Consider the following 13895-nt stretch of genomic DNA (forward strand, 5'->3'; position numbering starts at 1 on the left):
TTCATCAGTTCCTCAGATGCAGATCTGTATCCGCTATTCTTCTTCTATTCCCCAATTGTTTCTGATTTCTGTCTTCTGATCCCTCTGATCTACCAACTCTTCAATACTTCTTCAAATTTTTCCGGATGCTGCAAATTTTGACAATTTTAGATACTTCTCAAATTTTTGTTTTCTTCAAATTCTCCTAATTTTCCGCCTTCTTCTGATTCAAGAATTTGAAACCAAGCTCATCTGAAACTCCTATGAAAGTCTCTCTCAAGGTCTTTTCAAGTAATTAATTTATTTGACGGCAAAGATTTATATAACCATTGGAATTCTTTTTCTTTCTCTCTTCTGTTGTACTTTTCTCCTTCTTCCTTCACGTGCGAACTCTATTCTACATTTTTTTCCATTCTACTGTTTTCGGCATTCTGTTTCTTCCCCTATCCTCTATATCCTCGTCCTCATTTCTCTCCCTGTAGGGTTTTTCTCCTTCTTCCCTCTTATGAGAACCTTTTCCCATTCTTTTCTTCCATTTTTTGGAGTTCTCATCCATCAATGCTCCTACCAAGCCTACCACGTCGTATTCTCTTACAGAATCTCTGAAATCTTTGCTTGCTACCCTTTACCCTTACTACGCTCTCCATTTAATCTCGCATATCCTCCTCCCTTACTTGTTTCTTCAAAATGTCCCACTTTCCTCTCGGTTCTCGCCGATACTTGTTGTTACTGCACCTGCATTCCTCCCCTATCTCCCTAATCGTCCCTTTCTATTTCCTTTTCCAGCGCCACTCCTGTGATCTTATTCTTATACCCTTTTGACCTCCTCTTTCTACTTATTTCCAATTATCTCTACTCTCTCATTTCCTCCTACCTTACCAGTTCCCTCCAACCCTCGCCCAGTCTTCTTTCTTCGTCTTCTTCTATTGTTCCTGTCTGACCACCTCATCTTTCCTCCCCACCGCATCTCTGGTCTCGCTCCGTTCCATTTTTATTTCTTCCTTCTTTTTTCGTTTCCATTTCACTCTCCTCTTTCCTCCTGCCATACCTTTTCCCTCCAAACCTCGCCCTTTCCTTTTTTGTCCTCTCGTGACTCTATGTCCTTTCTATTCGCAACTGTATTCCTCGTCGCCCACCATCACTTTAATGTATCCCCATTTCATTTGCTCTCCCTCTGTACGCGTTTTATCCTCTCCTTCTTGACCACACTCTACATTTCCGTTTCTTTCCATTTCCCTTGCATCTTGAGTTTACTTCTCTCTTTTCCCCAGTCTCCTCTGCCCTTACTTATGCCATTTCAACCTCGTACCTTGTTCTGTCCTCTTTTGGCTTTTTGTTTTCACTTTGTTAGTCCGTTTGTTTTCTTCCATTACTTTCCTGTATCCTCCTTCACTTATTCGCCCCATCTAGTTTCCTTTCTCGTCACATTTCTGATCTCCCCTAAACCTCGCCATATCCGCTTCTGTCCTCCTCCCTTTTTAGTTTCTATTCCCGGCACATCGTTGCTCTCCCTATGTACCCCTTTCTCATTTATTAGAGTCTATTTTCGTCACTTCCTACTTATTCTTATTTCTCTCTCGTTTTCTTTTCCCTCCAAATATCGTCCCTTGCTCCATATATTATGTACATACCTATACTTGATATCTCTTATCATCACTCCTTTTTGTTCGTTACTCGAACTATTTTCCTCGTCTTCCGCCATTACGTTTCTGTACCTCACTTATTTCCCCCCTCCCGTTTCTATGGTCTGTTTTCTCCACCTCTCCGGTTTTTCTTTGTGCCTTACTACACTCTCTTTCCACTTCCATTATCTCTTTTGTTTCTTCGTCCATTACTTTTTCCCCCAAATTCTAGAAAATCCAATTGGACATCGAAGCGCCATAAAAGATTAGTCACCGCCGACGACGACAAGAAACGAAGGCGGATATGTGGCGCATTCTTTCCGGAAAATATGATGTGTTTTGTTCGGGAATATTCCCGAATAAAAGTACTTGGAAAATTGAAAATCTTTTCGAAAACACTTTTCGAAAGAAATTATTTATTCATTAACCTTTCTCTTGGAGAAACCTAATCTATATTTACAAAGTGTATAATTAGCTACGATCTTCCATAATCTATCATTACATCTTTAAACATAATGACCTTGTTTTTCTATGGTCACACCACAATCAGAAGGTCAACTGAAGACTGTCAAGATGGCTAGGGTTTATTTGAGGACGCCCTTGGAATAGCGCATGTTTGTAGAACATGGTGCGAGAACTTCAGATCCAATTGGAATTGCAACGGGAAGGGGCCAAAGACGGGAAACTTTAAGCTAATTGCTCACCTTAGGCGATCGATTATGATATCCTCTTCACCTGTTATGTATTGTTTATGTAGTGGTAACGTATGTGTATGTCGGGTGCGCCCTTTCGTGGTAAGAATTTTGAAAAAAAATTTTGCAAAATCAAAAACCGCATACCTAAAAACCTATTCAAAGACTTGCCACTAGTTTTACTAACTCTTATAGTTGCTGAGAAAATAATTAAAGAAAAAATGCAAATTTCACCACTTCTGTAGGGGTACCTAGTTCCCAAACGAAACACTTTGGACCCTCGAATTACTTGGGAAAAAGTGACCCCCTCCACCACCAAAATTTTTTTACATACCTATCTAACACCCTGTATATTATACAAATCTAATCTAACCTACATTTTGTGGCATGAACAACGCCATGTAGACGTAATTTCGGTCTAAACATCAAAAATAATGACGGAACCCCCTGTATGTGAGAATATTTCCATTTACTAAGTGTAAACCTGGGGAATTATTTACGAATAAACATAGTTGGTTTATTTTACTTGAATCTGTGTTTCAGTGTAATCGTTCCTCTTAGAATTGTTTGTAATTATATGCATCTTTTTTGTTTAAAGTTTTTCGTTATTGCAAATTGTTTAATTGTATTTAATTGTAAAACTTTGAAATTGCAAGTGCGAGAACTCCTGGTCGTTTGCGATAAGAAGTTAGAAGAGATAACGGAGATGCGGATGTTATGACGTGCGCTCTCCTTCGAAGTTGGCGTTATCAAGTCGTATTGAGGGTGGCGGTGTTTTTGGTGATCTTGAGGAAGTGGCGTTCCTTTAAATACTGGAATCAACGAGGCTGGTTCGCGACGGTTGGAGAGCTTTACGCTACTTTTATGCGGGTAGTTCGCTTGACTTGATTAGTTGAAGACGTAGTTTGTCAGTATTATAATCATGTTGTTCATAAGCAATTTAACTAAAGTTGCAGGAGAGCAACGCCCATTTTATGGACGAAGTAGGTCAAGTTGAAAAAGCAAGAAGCAAGTTTTTCTGATACTGTTAACTTGTTATTCTTCTGAACAGCTACTGACAATTCGCCATTTTATTCATTAATGTTGTTCGTGATCAAGTTTTGTGTGTTCAACTTTTGAAAAGGGGAGTTCAGAAGACGTCAGCGTTTATGTGTGAAGTTAAGTGCACCTTACAACCCTACGATCAGATTATTAGGATTATTGAAGAGAAAAAGTAATTTAAAAATTTTCTTATTTTATTTGTAGACCGCATGTGCGCGGGGTAAATTTTCCAAACAGGCTTTGTAAGCTTTTTTTTCTTTCGGAACTTTTGTTGTTGTCATGTGTCCTTGTCAATCGATTAATTGTGTTTATTCGAATCCATTGTGCGACCCAAATAGAGTTTTTATGTTAGATTTTTCTTCTCTTGGTGCCCAAAATTATTTTCAGGGGCAAATCAAAATTTGTGTAGTTAATCCTTTAGAATTTTTCATACCACTCCAGCATCCACTAAAAAAATGCGCTTTATCTGCACAATGTTAGTTCGTCCGTCCGTCCGGGCCCACTTCTATCGTTTTGAACTTACTTCTAGGGGAATGGTCCTAGAGTCCTGGAATCTTTTGCAATAGGTAGCCTATACCTTGAAGGTGTGCCAGACCGCCATCAAATTTCGCTGTCTTAAGGGACAAAGACAACCAATTGGTCTCAGATGTTGCATACGCATGCCTTTTGTGGTGCCTAGTAAAACGTTTCAAAATGGTGAGGGGGAGGGGGGGCACATTCTACCGTTCATGGTATTCTAATGAAAGGTTTCATCGAAATAAATTGGTTTGTACAAAGTATAAATTTCCCGCACGACCATTTTTCAAGATCAGTTGTTAAGGGGCCGGGGGGAGGGATTAATTAATAGTTTTATCTTTCATGGTATTCTAATGAAAGGTCTCAACGAAAGGAACCGTATTTTAGCAACTACAACCCTTCTTTCTGACCCCTTATCAAAAGGAGGGAGTTTTTGGGGGGAGGGGGAGTAGCACTCGTTTTACGCTTCACGGTAGTCTAATAAAAGGTCTAAACGAAAGGAATTAATTTCTACCGACCAGGGTCTTCTTTCCATCGCTTATAGTGAGGATATATTCAATTATATCTCCAGAGCCCCCTACCCCCACGAATTATTTCCTGAGATGCTGTTTTTGAAAGTAAAACGTGCATAGATTTTACATACGATAACCAATTTATTGGTCTCAGATTTTGCATACGCATGCCATTAGTGGTGCCAAGTGAAACTTTTAAAGGGGTGGGGGGGCACACGTCCTATTCTTCATAGTATTCGAATTAAACGTCTAAAGGAAAGAACAGTTTTCTACCAACTACCGCCTTTTTGTGACCCGTTATCAAAAGAGGCGGTTGAAGGGTGGGGTAGGGGGTGGGGGGGCCGGTTTTATCCTTCATGGTACTCTCATGAAAGGTATCAACGAAAGGAATTAATTTCTATCAACCGTAGTCCTCCTCTTCGACCTCTTATCGTGATCGAATATATTCACTTATATCTCCAGAACGGATTGTCGGAAGAGGGTACTCACAAAGGGCAATTGGGAAAACGGTTTGTCGGACTCTCAAACGCAAAATGAATCGATCGAACGAGAGTATATCTAATGGTGAAGTCGAAGCAAATACTTTGACAATGAAGTGTCGGAGGAGGGTGCTCATAAAACGCAAGTGGAGCGAGACATATCTACTGGTTATGTTAAAGCTTTCAGTGCAAATATCTGCAGAATGGAGTTTCGTATACAACATAAGACCTCTTTTGTACACATAAATAGTCCTTTGTGTAACCTTTCGGGAAGTTCTGATCAATCTATGGAAAGTACGCTAAGACAAAAGACAGATTTTTGAAAAAAAGTTTTGGAGTGCAGCAGCGACATCGATTTTTTTTTCGAAAAACCTTATTTTTGTGTGTGCGGCCAGAAAAAAAAACGTGAAAGTTAAAAAACTAAAATATCTTGTCTATGAATTCGTTAAACTTTTGCCAGCCATAAGTGCACATTAGTGATAAAGGATGTAAAACTGTGAAAAACGTTTTTAAATGTGAGTTTTTATCGCCGTGACGTCATACAACTGTTTTTCAATTAGTATTTTTTATGAACGGGCGAAGTTTTTGAGTGATTACCCATTCAAATACAAGTATTAACCGGGAGCAACGACTATAGCTGGCAATAAATGAATTATTAGTGATAAACACAAACAAGAGTAAAAAAAAGCGCGGAAGTTGCAACAATTTTGGCCGCCCTGAGGTAGGTATTTACGAGAGACCGTATCAAAAAACAATTATCGACTATCGCGAGCTAATTAGAATTTGTAATTTAATAAAGAGTAAAGGATACCAGTTTCAGGGGATGATTTATAGGGGTTTAACTGCACCTGCATCAGACGAATTAAGGTATAGCGGTCATTTCTTTTGTAACTTGCGGGAAATTTTCCGACTACCAGTTCCGTAATCTTACATTTGAATGTTACTTATATTAATTTATATACAGGGTGTCCCAGTCGAATATTGCGGAAACTAGCAGGGATGATGTATATAAATTGTTCTTCATATGGAGGAGTCCATTTAATAACTGACCCTTGAGGGTCAAGTGTAGGGCAACAATTTTTGATTTGAGCATTGACTTTTGTTGTCGCTTTTCAGAACCTATTCCTTCCTCAATTCCAAATGTAAGATATTTTTTTTAGTTTGCGTTGCCTACCTGATTTTGGATTTTGGACGGATGCGATCTCCGATGGAGTTGATAACGGAACACTTCCTACCTTTCCTTAAATAGAACAATTGAATCACATTCCAGTAACCTGTGCTTTTAAGGTCAATTAGTAGCGATAAATAACATTATTGATTAACCTTCCCGCCATTCTCGTAGCGAAGTTCCAGGTTTGAGGCGATTTTGAGTTTGTGGTACAAGAAAAGGCGCTTAAATTTAGGTGCATTTTTATTTTGAGAAATGGTCATAGTAATTTACATACATAAACAATTGATTGTGATATCATCTACGCCTACATAGATTTTATGTTAATAAGAAACCAAGGACTGCTTGAATTCTACGGTTTTTTGTTTCGAAATTGAGTGCGTATGTGTTACTATCATACAAAGGTACACAATTACAAAAAGCGAGAGCTATGGCAAAATTTACAAATATTTCTAATTATCATACAAACTTTATAAATAATACCACTCCGTATTTTTCGTCCTAAAACTATATTTACACAAAAAAATGCAAAGACGGAATTCTCCCTCGAGAGATCTACAGACAATAGTCTGCGGTATGTACAAATTATTTAATACAATATGGTCGCCATTTTTGAGCCGAACACTTTCGCCGAACGTCGGGAGAGGTGTTCGGCTCGGGACAGTCGCAGAATTTTATCACATGAAGAATGTGTCAAATTTAATTATTTCTAAGGCCATGTCTCAATATTATCACGCGTTTCTCTTTAAGTAAACTACAACACTAAGGGGGGGGGGGCATAATTTTGTTATCACTAGTCGAATCACTAAAAAATTATCGAAAATATATCCGCGCGCTTATGATTAACCTTATCGAGATTTACAAAAAAATAAATATTATACATCTAAAAATTATATCACATTATTTTACACAGTTTCAAGTTTTTGGTCGCCGTTTACAAACAGCCACATCTGTCCACAACCATCCCCGAGAGGCTTCCGTAAATAACATTGTCGTAATTGTCATAGTAAAGCATCGAGATGGCGCTCACTTTCCGCGGCGTGCAGCAGGGCGCAATACTGTTCGGCGACGCCATTTGCCGGAGATGGGTGTGAGGGTAGTCCTGCAGCGTGACGGGGGGACACTCGCCCGCGCAGTAGTTCGCCTCGTAGCTCTTGGGGGCGATCACGAACTCCATGCCGAGCTCGTAGAAGTTGACAGTCAAAGGGTAGCGGCAGCACAGCGGCTCGTTCATTTTGTCGTCACAGAATAGCGCCATGTTCCTTCTGGCCCTTCGCTTCGCGCCGGTCGTCGTTATTTCCGCGAATGGCACCTGCAAAACAGACGTCGTCAATTTTTCATCATCGCACTGACAAGAGGAAGTCAATGCACTGTCCCTCTTTGTTGCTAAAAATACGAAACACGTGCGATCTGCAGATCGTGCGCGCTCAGTGGAGGTTTCTGAACTTTTTCGGCCACGCTCGAAATTTGGCCCCGTCACCGACGGCCCGACGCAACGCCAGCAGAAAATACGCGGAGACTTTGACCGTTCGCCGTCTAACGCAAACAACGTTTTGGGTTACTGAAAGTGCACCCTAACATTGTAATTACTTTGTCTCAATTCCTCCTTGAAGTATAGAAACGAGCTTTGGGATATTGACATTGGAGAGAAGAACTCAAAAATGACCTAAAAAAGTCATACAAACAAACATAAAAATAGTCGTGTCAGTCGCTTATCTCTATGGGATTGATCCTAAAATTGTCCGAAAATTGACAGCTTGCCTTTTCTTATCAATCTCCACGTGCATATTATGTACTCTTATCGACTGTTTTATTTACTTACGAAATGTACGCCATAACGTTATTAATCGAACTTATTTTGTTATACACTTGCATTAGCAGAAAATTACGATATCATCATTGCAATCAAGCTTGGCCCAGAACTTATGCGCTCCATATCGGAGATTACGTGGAAACCGGCGAAGTCCACGTTTTTGTTTCGTGGACGTGGAGCCCGAAGTCAGGAGATACCTGAGATCGGTCTCGACACAAACGCAATATGCTCAATATCGAGCTCAAACTCTATAAAGACTTGAGAGTAAACTCAAACTCGAGTTCTACTCTTACTCTTCAGACGATGAGACTCAAATTTGGGCCCCCCGCAGAAGATCGAATCTCTCTTTGGGCTCAGTATTGAGCTCAAACTCTATAAAGACTTGAAGTACACTCAAACTCGAGTTCTACTCTTACTCATCAGACGATGAGACTCAAATTTGAGCCCCCGCAGAAGATCGAATCTCTCTTTGAGCTCAATATCGACCTCGAACTCTATAAAGACTTGAGAGTAAACTCATCCGACGATGAGACTCAAATTTGGGCCCCCCGCAGAAGATAGAATCTCTCTTTGAGCTCAATATCGCGCTCAAACTCTATAAAGACTTGAGAGTAAATTCAAACTCGAGTTCTACTCTTACTATTCAGACGATGAGACTCAAATCTGGGCCCCCCGCAGAAGATCGAATCTCTATTTGAGCTCATTATCGAGCTCTAACTCTACAAAGACTTGAGAGTAAACTCAAACTCGAGTTCTACTCTTACTCATCAGACGATGAGACTCAAATTTAGCCCCCCCGCAGAAGATCGAATCTCTCTTTGAGGTCAATATCGACCTCAAACTCTATAAAGACTTGAGGGTAAACTCAAACTCGAGTTCTACTCTTACTCATCAGACGATGAGACTCAAATTTAGGCCCCCCGCAGAAGATCGAATCTCTCTTTGAGCTCAATATCGACCTCAAACTCTATAAAGACTTGAGGGTAAACTCAAACTCGAGTTCTACTCTTACTCATCAGACGATGAGACTCAAATTTGGGACCCCCGCAGAAGATCGAATCTCTCTTTGAGCTCAATATCAAGCTCAAACTCTATAAAGACTTGAGGGTAAACCCAAACTCGAGTTCTACTCTTACTCATCAGACGATGAGACTCAAATTTGGGCCTCCCGCAGAAGATCAAATTCCTATTTGAGCTCAATATCGAAATCAAACTCTATAAAGACTTGAGAGTAAACTCAAACTCGAGTTCTACTCTTACTCTTCAGACGATGAGACTCAAATTTGGGCCTCCCGCAGAAGATCAAATTCCTATTTGAGCTCAATATCGAAATCAAACTCTATAAAGACTTGAGAGTAAACTCAAACTCGAGTTCTACTCTTACTCTTCAGACGATGAGACTCAAATTTGGGCCCCCCGCAGAAGAATAGAATCTCTCTTTGAGCTCAATATCGGGCTCAAACTCTACAAAGACTTGAGAGTAAACTCAAACTCGAGTTCTACTCTTACTCATCAGACGATGAGACTCAAATTTGGGCCTCCCGCAGAAGATCAAATTCCTATTTGAGCTCAATATCGAAATCAAACTCTATAAAGACTTGAGAGTAAACTCAAACTCGAGTTCTACTCTTACTCATCAGACGATGAGACTCAAATTTGGGACCCCCGCAGAAGATCGAATCTCTCTTTGAGCTCAATATCAAGCTCAAACTCTATAAAGACTTGAGGGTAAACTCAAACTCGAGTTCTACTCTTACTCTGCAGACGATGAGACTCTAATTTGGGCCCCCCGCAGAAGGTCGAATCTATCTTTGGGCTCAGTATCGAGCTCAAACTCTATAAAGATTTGAAGTAAACTCAAACTCGAGTTCTACTCTTACTCATCAGACGATGAGACTCAAATTTGGGACCCCCGCAGAAGATCGAATCTCTCTTTGAGCTCAATATCAAGCTCAAACTCTATAAAGACTTGAGGGTAAACCCAAACTCGAGTTCTACTCTTACTCATCAGACGATGAGACTCAAATTTGGGCCTCCCGCAGAAGATCAAATTCCTATTTGAGCTCAATATCGAAATCAAACTCTATAAAGACTTGAGAGTAAACTCAAACTCGAGTTCTACTCTTACTCTTCAGACGATGAGACTCAAATTTGGGCCTCCCGCAGAAGATCAAATTCCTATTTGAGCTCAATATCGAAATCAAACTCTATAAAGACTTGAGAGTAAACTCAAACTCGAGTTCTACTCTTACTCATCAGACGATGAGACTCAAATTTAGGCCCCCCGCAGAAGATCGAATCTCTCTTTGAAGCTCAATCATCTGACCTCAAACTTATAAAGACTTGAGGGTAAACTCAAACTCGAGTTCTACTCTTACTCATCAGACGATGAGACTCAAATTTAGGCCCCCCGCAGAAGATCGAATCTCTCTTTGAGCTCAATATCGACCTCAAACTCTATAAAGACTTGAGGGTAAACTCAAACTCGAGTTCTACTCTTACTCATCAGACGATGAGACTCAAATTTGGGACCCCCGCAGAAGATCGAATCTCTCTTTGAGCTCAATATCGACCTCAAACTCTATAAAGACTTGAGGGTAAACTCAAACTCGAGTTCTACTCTTACTCATCAGACGATGAGACTCAAATTTGGGACCCCCGCAGAAGATCGAATCTCTCTTTGAGCTCAATATCAAGCTCAAACTCTATAAAGACTTGAGGGTAAACTCAAACTCGAGTTCTACTCTTACTCTTCAGACGATGAGACTCAAATTTGGGCCCCCCGCAGAAAATCGAATCTCCCTTTGAGCTCAATATCGGGCTCAAACTCTATAAAGACTTGAGGGTAAACTCAAACTCGAGTTCTACTCTTACTCTTCAGACGATGAGACTCAAATTTGGGCCCCCCGCAGAAGAATAGAATCTCTCTTTGAGCTCAATATCGGGCTCAAACTCTACAAAGACTTGAGAGTAAACTCAAACTCGAGTTCTACTCTTACTCATCAGACGATGAGACTCAAATTTGGGCCTCCCGCAGAAGATCAAATTCCTATTTGAGCTCAATATCGAAATCAAACTCTATAAAGACTTGAGAGTAAACTCAAACTCGAGTTCTACTCTTACTCATCAGACGATGAGACTCAAATTTGGGACCCCCGCAGAAGATCGAATCTCTCTTTGAGCTCAATATCAAGCTCAAACTCTATAAAGACTTGAGGGTAAACTCAAACTCGAGTTCTACTCTTACTCTGCAGACGATGAGACTCTAATTTGGGCCCCCCGCAGAAGGTCGAATCTATCTTTGGGCTCAGTATCGAGCTCAAACTCTATAAAGATTTGAAGTAAACTCAAACTCGAGTTCTACTCTTACTCATCAGACGATGAGACTCAAATTTGGGCCCCCCGCAGAAGATCGAATCTCAATAAACTGTTTCAAACTAATATGGACAACGGGTCACAAAAACAGACGGGCGAACAAAAAGTCAGTGTCAAGCTCACATTCATAGTGGATCCAAACCTGACACGAAAGATCAATTCGAGAGTAAGGGCAAGCTCAATTTTCATTTCTGGGGTAAGGATGCAATAGTTAAGGGGCGGGGCAGGATGGAATATTCCCCTAGGAAAAGAAAATTCACTGGTACCTTGCCGACCCATCGATAAAGATCTCCCTGATCGTTAAAAACCCTTCTTATTTACCCCTACACCGCCCCGATACTACGTTCTTGACCAAAGCGAGATACTTTCTGAGAATACTCCCTAGGAAAATATAATTTGGTGGTCCAAATTGGACACTTTCTTACGGAAACATACTTTATTTTAAGAGATAGGAAAAAATGAACCTAGGAACCTGGGATACACAGTTTTTATACAGGGCGTTTGAAAAGAGCGTAAAATTTCCTACATTTTGATGTATAACTTATTATACATATTAAATATTATTTAGAATATTTTATTGTAAACATCTAGGTTTCCACGACGAACAAAAGATGGCAGGATTCTTTAAAACGCTTTTTCCAAAAACTATAAAATATATAAGGTGGTCCATATGAAAAACACATAGTTTAACGCCCTATAAGAAAAACCAAACACCCTGTATAAAAACTGTATATCGCAATGGATTATCCATAAAAAAGTGCTCTAAGAAAGATTTTGCCAAAATCAATTATCTTTAATAATAAGAAAGTTATGGGTCATTAAGAAAATTCGAAAAACGCCCTCTAGCGGTCAATCGATTGGTGATAGTTGAATTCTGTTTGCGCCAGTGATTTTCTCTTTAAAACTGGGCCCCAACCATTTTTTTCCTATCTCTTAAAATAAAGGGCGTTTCCAAATTGGACCACCGTATACACATTTGGATAGAAAATGTGGATACCCCCCCTCCACCCCAGATACAATAGCCTTTTTCAGAATTGATGCCAGAAACAGTAATCCAGGACCCGGAGTAGAACGGAATACCCACAGGAAAGGAAAATGCAGATACTTTCTGAGAATACTCCCTAGGAAAATATAATTGGGTGGTTCTCCCTAGGAAATAAACATACGGGTAGTGAAGACTGTGTAGGGAAGTCCAAATTGGAACATTTCTTACGAAAACACCCTTCATTTTAAGAGAAAAACGGATCTAGGTGACTGGGGTTCAATTTTAAAGAGAAAATCGGCAAACAAAATTACAGCTATCACTAATTGTTTGGCCGCTGGAGGTCGTTTCTTGAATTTAGTCGCCCCATATCTTCCTTTATTAAAGATAATTGAGTTTGGCAAAAATTTTCCAGAGTACCTTTATATGTAGAACTAGAATCCATTGAAATTCACAGTTTTTATACAGGGTTTTTTATACAACCCTAAACTATATTTTTTTATATGGACCACCCTATATATTTTAAAGTTTTTGAAAAGAGCGTAAAATTTCCTAAATTTGGATGTATCACTTATATTTATATTAAATATTGTTTGCAATATTCCATTTTAAACATTAAAATGTTTTTATTGTAGGCATCTAGGTTTCCATGGCAAACAAAAGATGGCAGGATTGTTATTGTATATTTTATTTATATATTATATGACATTTGTTTTATTAGCATGTGTTATAACGTTCTTTGATTTTTTTTGTGTTATTTGAAATTAAAAATATTTGAAAACTAATAAACATTTACAAATAACCAAGAAATACACAATCCGCCATCTTTTGTTCGCCATGGAAATCTGGATGTGTACAATAAAAATATTTTAATGTAAATATATTAATAAATATTAAAATATATAAATATTGCAATTTGCAAATAACATTTAATATAAATATAACAAGTGTACGTCCAAATTTAAGAAATGTTACGCTCTTTTCAAAAACTTCAAAATATATAGATTGATCCATATAAAAAATATAGTTTAGGGTCGTATAGGAAAAACCAAACACCCTGTATAAACTATGTCGCAAAAAAATGCTCTAAGAAAGATTTTACCAAAATTATTTATCTTTAATAATAAGAAGAATATTAAGGAAATCGACTAAATTCGAGAAGCGCCCTCTAGCGACCAACCGATTAATGATAGTTGAATTATGTTTGCGCCAGTGATTTGCTCTTTAAAATTGGGCCCCGGGCACTTAGGTCCATTTTTCCCTATCTCTTAAAATGAAGTGTACACGTTTTGATAGAAAATGTGACGCTGGGAAAAAAAAAGAAAGATGCAATAGCCTTTTTTTCAGAATTGACGACAGAAACAGTAATCCAGAGAGAAGGGTAGGATGGAATACCCCTCGGAAAGGAAAATTCACTAGTACCTTACCGCATCCCTCAAATCGTTAGAAACCCTCTTAAGTACCTAGGGGTATTCTATACCCCGCAAGAGAAATCATCTTTCTTCGGAATTGATGAGAGAGAACGTAATCAGGGGGTTTTTACGGAATGAGATAAAGGGCAAAGAAAGAAAAATAATTACGTGTCACACTCCATACTTTTACATAACAGTCATTTCTCTACAAATCACCCACGGATAACTGGATCTTGCTGAATCCTCTATCTCATTCCATAAAAAATCCAATATGGCGTCCATAAGAAATAAGAAAGTAATAGTC

The 13895-nt window shown here is 39.1% G+C and overlaps 1 protein-coding gene across 1 annotated transcript in view; it reads right to left on the minus strand.

Annotated features, from left to right (window-relative positions):
- Positions 1 to 6234: 6234 nt before the first annotated feature.
- Positions 6235 to 13895, minus strand: part of LOC116162427 (growth/differentiation factor 8) — a 35546-nt gene continuing 27885 nt past the window's right edge. Inside the window, exon 3 of the mRNA XM_031476041.1 lies at positions 6235 to 7321. Coding sequence (XP_031331901.1) covers positions 6944 to 7321 — 378 coding nt within the window. The 3' untranslated portion in view covers positions 6235 to 6943. The remainder of the gene's footprint in view (positions 7322 to 13895) is intronic.

Source organism: Photinus pyralis, unplaced genomic scaffold, assembly GCF_008802855.1.
Source record: "Photinus pyralis isolate 1611_PpyrPB1 unplaced genomic scaffold, Ppyr1.3 Ppyr1.4_LG10, whole genome shotgun sequence".
Classification (NCBI taxonomy): domain Eukaryota; kingdom Metazoa; phylum Arthropoda; class Insecta; order Coleoptera; family Lampyridae; genus Photinus; species Photinus pyralis.